This window comes from Limulus polyphemus, unplaced genomic scaffold (assembly GCF_000517525.1).
Source record: "Limulus polyphemus unplaced genomic scaffold, Limulus_polyphemus-2.1.2 Scaffold4131, whole genome shotgun sequence".
In the NCBI taxonomy this organism is placed as follows: Eukaryota; Metazoa; Arthropoda; class Merostomata; order Xiphosura; family Limulidae; genus Limulus; species Limulus polyphemus.
The window spans coordinates 6,308-14,031 of record NW_013669741.1 but is presented as its reverse complement, the minus strand read 5'-3'; the positions used below and the strand labels follow the sequence as shown (position 1 = coordinate 14,031).

The window sequence follows — 7,724 nt, the reverse complement described above, 5'->3', positions numbered from 1 at the left end:
AACAAGTCCCTAAAACCAAGGATAAATACACTAAACAAGTCCCTAAAACCAAGGATATATACACTAAACAAGTCCCTAAAACCAAGGATATATATACACTAGACAAGTCCCTAAAACCAAGGATATATATACACTAGACAAGTCCCTAAAACCAAGGATATATATACACTAGACAAGTCCCTAAAACCATGGATAAATACACTAGACAAGTCCCTAAAACCATGGATATATACACTAAACAAGTCCCTAAAACCAAGGATGAACACACTAAACAAGTCCCTAAAACCAAGGATGAACACACTAAACAAGTCCCTAAAACCAAGGATGAACACACTAAACAAGTCCCTAAAACCAAGGATGAATACACTAAACAAGTCCCTAAAACCAAGGATGAATACACTAAACAAGTCCCTAAAACCATGGATGAATACACTAAACAAGTCCCGAAAACCAAGGATAAATACACTAAACAAGTCCCGAAAACCAAGGATAAATACACTAAACAAGTCCCGAAAACCATGGATAAATACACTAAACAAGTCCCTAAAACCAAGGATAAATACACTAGACAAGTCCCTAAAACCAAGGATAAATACACTAAACAAGTCCCTAAACCCAAAATCTCGAAAAATCTTATTTACGTCGCTTGTTAACGTTATTCAACAGTCCGAATTTTAAGAGTAAAACGTTCGCTACTTCGGTGTTGATGAAAGGTTTGGTCAAAGTTCTAACATGTTAACAAACGTTTCAACAGTCGTTGCATAATGATCCACTCGAACTTAATTTTGAGAAGCAAGGAACATTTATTTTTACTATTGTCATTCCTGATAATTTGTTGTTTTAAACCCGGAAGAGGTCATCGGGGGGCATTTTGTCTTATTCTACCCCAAATACAAACTATTATTAAGTACGGTAGTATTTAATAGTAGGGATCGACAAGATTTCCAAATAATTCACGCGCCGAAAAACCACCCTATTGAATTCGTAAGCGATAAACCGACCATTCAAGGTATTGGTTACGATATATTATGCGCATATATAATAGTAATACGCTATAAGGTTGCTAACATTTCCAGGATAACAATTCAAAAAATTCTAAAACAGCAATGTTTTCGTCTACAACCGACCCACCTACTTGATCCCGTCAACGGGGCTAGCCCCAAGACGGCTCAGACTATCGCTACAAGGTTTCCCCAGCTTACTTGAATGGTTTCTGGGTATCCGCTTTGATATAATAAATATAATATAAATTATAAACATATCATGCACGTACTTAAATATCTTTTCAACGCAATGGATGGCGCTACATGTCAATGAATAGACACGTGACAGATTCTAAAGATAAAGTATTTACTTTATAAAGATATAACAAAAAAAATAAACAAACAAGATTATTAAAAATTTATGAATTTTAAAATGAAGTCGGGATCCTGCTACAAAAAGTAATGAAACAAGAATTAAAACCACAATCAAATGTATACAGTTTAATCCCTACTTTGGCAGCTTTATACACTTATCTGTAGGCCAAAGTAATGATTACATTTTATAAATTTGTAATTGTGGTTTTATTTCTTGTAAAAGTTATAGCTATCGGGGATATGGCTATACTGAAATTTATAGATGTTGTGTCCAGTCCATGGAGATATAAAAACTGAACAAATAAATCTGAAAAAAATTACAATTTTAACGGAAAGTAGGGATTGTTGGTTATTTGTAGAATTGCTATAAGAAGTATCCAAAACAAAATAAATGCTACAATTAAAAAAGTACACAAACAAGTAAAGTGATACTACTTGGATTGTGATCCCTATAGCTAAATGAAGCAGTCTAAATTTGCCAACCAAAGTAGGGTTTGAAAATCGGTTTATGGAGCCATATTTCATGTTTGCCCTGGGCGACCCTAATTACACAAACATTTTTACATGTTCTACAGTAATTCCTGTACGCTGAATCCGAAATTGATATTCATTTTTCTTCATCACGTACAGATTTTTCAGAAAACGTCATAACGCAATACACAAAAGAATAACCACAACATGTAGTTTTGAGACTAAACGACGAAGATTTCACAAAAACAAAATCAGGATGAATGAGGATGCATATTCGTTTGACATCAGTGTTATTCTCTCTTCTTCAGCTAGTTTGTATTTTTTATTAACAAACTTAGTAATACAAATATTCATTGTGATAAACAAAATAATAATTTGATCTAAGTAAGAGTTTTTCTTTTTTCTTCCCGATTTGTAAAAATATCCTTACGTGATAGAAAAAAAAAATAATATTATTTTCGAAATCTGCATAACTGAATTATGGAAAATCCGTTATTAAAACCAAAACAAATTTTATGAAGTTTAAATTCGCATGCCTGTGTTATTAAACAATACAGTTTGGTTTGGCTTTTAATTATAGCCATCTCTAATCTTGAATTGATAAACTAGAGGGCAGGCAAATAATCACTAGCACCCTAAACCCAACTCTTGGGCTGCTCTTTTCTCATTGAGTAGTGTGATTTTACCGTCACACGTATAGTGTATTCTCGGTCCGAAAGTGTAGAGCGCGTTATTTTAGCAACGAAACACGAACCTTAAGATACAGTTCACATGCTAAACCATACACACCAACGTTTTTACCTATTGTGTGTCTACTCACTGTCATAGATTGCATACTTTAAAACATCTACAAAGCACAGGAAGAGTCAAATACTTCGTCAGTTCGACGAAGAAACATTGCTTCCGTTGTACTATAGATGATATACAGGACCAACTGAAACAACCGAGTTGTTAGCCTTTCATTGACGCAATCATTCTACAACTTAGTCTGTTAGTCTTAGAAATACTTCACTAAATACTTCGAAAGTTGCCTGTTTATTACAAAGATTACTTGAGAAGTTTGTCTTAATTTTTTTTATTTTTTTTGTGAGAAAATTCTACAATTTCCTAATTACATATGTATTAAGATTGAACTTTAAAAATATTACATGTGGTTTTTAAAAAGCAATATGTTTTGGTCACAGACTTGCCGGATGTCCCGTAGCAGCACGTAAAAGGAAACATCCCACAACAGAGAGAGACAATTTAGATGTGTTGATGAAGACACGCAGACAGCAAGATTCCAAAGACACATCCAACCCTGTGGAGCACAGAGGAAAGAGTGGGTCAAAAAGAGAACCGACAGCTGAAAAAAATGAAAGAGAAACCAAGCCAATTCGCGACCGAAAAGAGTGTCAACGTAAAGAAGAACGAACTAAACGCGTATCAAATCTGGAAAAAATCAGACACAGTTCCTGTGAGTCAAAGCGTACACAGATAAAAGGCAGCGTGAAACAAGATATAGCTCATAAGAAGATGTGGGTAGGAAATAAAAACGACAATAAATCAATACAGAAAAGTCTAAAAAAATCCACTCAGTCTGATCGAAAGGCAGAGCTTGAAAAATCTTGTTTGTCTAAAGAAGATTCAACAAAACGAACGATGGTAAAGCAAAATACAACCAAAGATAAACATTTATCGAAATATAAAGTACAGGAAACACAACTGCGTTTCTCCAATATTTCTTGCAACCAAACAGAAGGAAAAGATGGTAACATAGAAGGTGGAGATAAAGATGAAGGCACAGTTGGGGAATCAGATAAGTCTTTAAGATTTGATGAAGGAAAGAACTTGTCGGAGAATCCAGGTTTTCTTCACACTACTGAAAACACGAGAGACCAACAAGATGTTGATGTGGACACCAAGAGAATCCTAGAAGCTGAAGCTGCCTTAAGAAGCCTTTCTGGAAACATGGAAGAGCCTGAAAAAACGGGTAGTATAGGAGAAACTGATGAAAACCTTATGTTTGAGAACTTATTTGAGAAAAAAGAGGAGGAATTTAAGGATTCGAAATGTGTCACCAAATCAAGTTCCTGGAAAGACGTAGTGACTTTGAGTGGTTCATCTTGTAGCAGCGGTGACAGATCTCCAATTCAGTCATCCGTGGTTTCATTTCCCGATTGTGGGAGCAAACAGGATGCTGGCTTTTCTGGTTCTGATGAACAGAAAGATAATGTAGTTTCCAATCTGAAACCGAATTCACCTAATGAAGACACTGACATAGACTTGAAGGATAAACACGTGAGTGACGGTAAGGAACCTGAAAAAGACGAAAGCTGTGCTGAGATCGAAAAAGAGGATATCTACGATGTAGAAAATTTATTGAAGATTGAAGAGAAATGCGCTACAATACAGTCAGTTGTACCTTCTTGCTCTATGAAAATAGATACAATGACGGATTGTTCAGTGGAGGAAAATGACAGCGAGAATGACGAAGAATTTGACGAATGCGTGAAGAATGAAAGACAGGAAAACACATCCCCAAAACCTGCTATAAGAAGTAACCCTTACAGTGAACCTGAAAATGTTGAAAAGAACTTGCCGTTTTTATCACCATCTAAAACTTATACAGAGAGTGAACAAACATTCTGTTATGCAACATCACAACTTTCCAATAGCAGTTTACCCTCTCCCGAAAGACGTTCGTCACAAACAGAGGAGCTAACCCCAGGACATCAACCTTCACAGTCCTATTCCATGGAGAATAACTCAACAATTAGGGATGGTGACTCAAACTCCAGATCCTCTGTTGTAGGAAGCATATCAGGACATCAACCTTCACTGTCCTATTCCATGGAGAATAACTCAACAATTAGGGAAGGTGATTCAAACTCCAGATCCTCTGTTGTAGGAAGCATATCAGGACATCAACCTTCACTGTCCTATTCCATGGAAAATAACTCAACAATTAGGGAAGGTGACTCAAGCTCCAGATCCTCTGCTGTAGGAAGCATATCAGGACATCAACCTTCACTGTCCTATTCCATGGAGAATAACTCAACAATTAGGGAAGGTGACTCAAGCTCCAGATCCTCTGCAGTAGAAAACACATCCGCAACCCCTACAAATAGTCACTACTCCAATGACATTTCAAAATATTTAACTTCATGTGTTTCCCAATCTGGAAGTCTAACGAGTCCTGCAAATTTATCTCTCACCTGCAGGTCCTCTCCGAAACAGGTTCAGGAACCAATATTGTCCTTTTCTACTATTCAACATGAATCCAAAAGTCAAACTGTCTTAAAGTTGACTCCTTTTGTAAATACAAGTAACACACTAGCCTACCACTCTAGTCTCGGCTGTGGCGCTGAAAACTTAACAAACACTTACATTACGACGCCATCTTTAACCTTAAGCTCTGTACCACACGTCGACCCCAACACGTCAACTCCAAATGCAGCAATTGGCTGCCCACCATCTACTGAACCACCTCAGGCTCGAAGTTATTCATATCCAGAAAAGAAGATACACACAACATGTGAGAAATCAAACATGGCGGAGGACTATTTACTTCCTCTACCAGACGACGACAATCCTCTCGTCATCGACGAAGATGAAATTGAAACCACTGACGACCTTGAACCTCCTCTTACCCCTGGTCCATCCACATCCTTTCCTTCAGCCACAAACATGGAAAAAGAAATGGCTGATGGGTGTAAAGGTAAGCTAAGTATGAACTTTACAGACGTGTACAATTATGATGTATTTACTTCCAACTTGGTCATGGTAATTTAATATTACTACAGATTGTACTTTTTATAGACTTTCTACCCATCTTAAGAAGTAAAAAGAAGCGCAAAAGTAAATTTGAAAACGAAATATGTTGTTGTATATCTGATAAGCAATTATACTGGAGAACAGGTAAGGACTTTGCAGGTAACAACATTGTATACGTGAAACAAAATTTAAACTCGATAACAAGAGTTACTATTTATTAAGCAGTTTATAAAGAACAATTATATTATACGTTCTAAGCACTGGATATAAACTGTTAGTTAATAGCTAGTTTTTAATCTTGAAAACTTGGTTTGTTAATAATTAATTAAATAACTAATCAATAAAATTTATTATCAGAATAGCCAAATCAGGAGGCTGTAGCTTCTCCAAGACTTTTTATCGATAGTGCTTTTACTTATATTCCTTAATAGTATAAATATATATTATGTTGTTAGGCTTAGGATTCTTCTACGGTAGGTGTCTGTGATATGTTAGCGATAAATTCAACGATGAATAGACAGCACGCACTTCACTTGTTCTCAAAATAATATATATACACACACACACACATATTCAGAACAAGTTAACGTATGTACAAACATTATTCAACACTACAGATATTATGGGCATATAATAAATACTATATATATGTATCTCCTTCTTGTCAAATATACACTTAGGCCTATTCAATTAATTTAGAATTTCAGTTGACAAGCCGAACTATTTTCTCAATTTCTATCGCACTAGTATTCCCTGTGATTCACTTACAGTTGTGGTGCGAGTTACCGCAATCGTTTGTTCTTCTTTCTTCTAAAGATCCTCTGTTCCTTTTGCCAAAGCGCATTCAGGCTGATTCAATTACTTTAGAACCACGCTTTGACGGAATAAATTATTTTTATTATCTCAGTTTCTACTGTTAGTCTTACTCTAACACATTAAACGTTAGACCTATCACTTCTACGGTAGTTAACTTTTCCTTTTGTAACTTTATTTTCTTCTATTATTTGTTTCTGTTCGGCTCACGCTATTTATATCTATCACTTAATCGTCTGTCCGCCTTCTATATTCTCGACGTCAATGAATAGCACGAGACGTTCGATAGTCTCAACATCAGTAACTTATAAACACAACTTCCAACAGTCGTCTGCTTTTAATTATTATTATGACAAAAACTAAAAATAAAATATTGACTCACAAAATATATTAATCAATAATATCTAAGCTAAACAGTCTTATATCATGACAGAGTCCACCAACTCACATCTTCTATAAATCTCGTTCTATAAATCTGTAAGAATGTATTAGCTGCCATAAGTAGAGGAGTCAAAAACCCAGTTTATTGACTCCCACCAAGTGTGTTCTTCTTTACAAGACCGTTCTATAAATTTGTAGAAGATACTAGCCGCCGTTAGTAGAGTAGTCAAAACCCAGTTTATTGACTCCCAGCAAATGTGTTGTTCTTTCCAGTCTCGTTATGTGTATATATATATATATATCTGTTAAAAGGTACTAGCTAAACAAAGTCCAGCATATGACTGCAGTTGAATGGAACTGTTTACACGTTCCATGATGTAAGAGGACAACTCAGGCAACTAGTCTCAGATCAACTTTTTGTTTAAAATATTCTGTCAGAAGGATTGGTATTTTTCGGGTGGGTGGATTAAAACAGATATCATAAGTGAAATTATAGTAATAATTTCCCTATCTCAGTCATGGGTATTAACCACTGAAGTATATTTAATTTTTTTACAAATTATTTTAAATCTTACCCTTTAGTGAAATAAAATTTTCACGCACATTTAACTAGTATTTAATGAAATTAAAGTTCAATAAATTATCATCGACAGGTGCGACAACAATAAATTAAAAAAATAAATTCAAGTCGCCTTCGTTTCTCCTAGAGGTTCAGCGGTAAAACTAAGAAGTTTTAACGCTAAATATCGGATTTCGATACCCGTGGTTGACACAGCACAGCTAGTCCATTATATACAACAAAACAAAGCACCACCTGTTGGCAGAAAAAGAAACAACATACTTTACTTGACACTGATACCCCCTCTATATATCTGAGATTTTCTCACATAATAAAGAATGATGGCTTCAAAACAAAAGGCCCTCTTAATTTTTTTTTTTTTTTTT

General features: G+C 35.4%; 1 protein-coding gene across 1 annotated transcript in view; it reads left to right on the top strand.

The window, feature by feature from the left end:
* Nucleotides 1–5,594, top strand: part of LOC106470639 (histone acetyltransferase KAT6B-like) — a gene marked incomplete at its 3' end in the record, with an annotated part of 60,824 nt that extends 55,230 nt beyond the window's left edge. Inside the window, exon 6 of the mRNA XM_022399265.1 lies at nucleotides 3,014–5,594. Coding sequence (XP_022254973.1) covers nucleotides 3,014–5,594 — 2,581 coding nt within the window. The remainder of the gene's footprint in view (nucleotides 1–3,013) is intronic.
* Nucleotides 5,595–7,724: the final 2,130 nt, after the last annotated feature.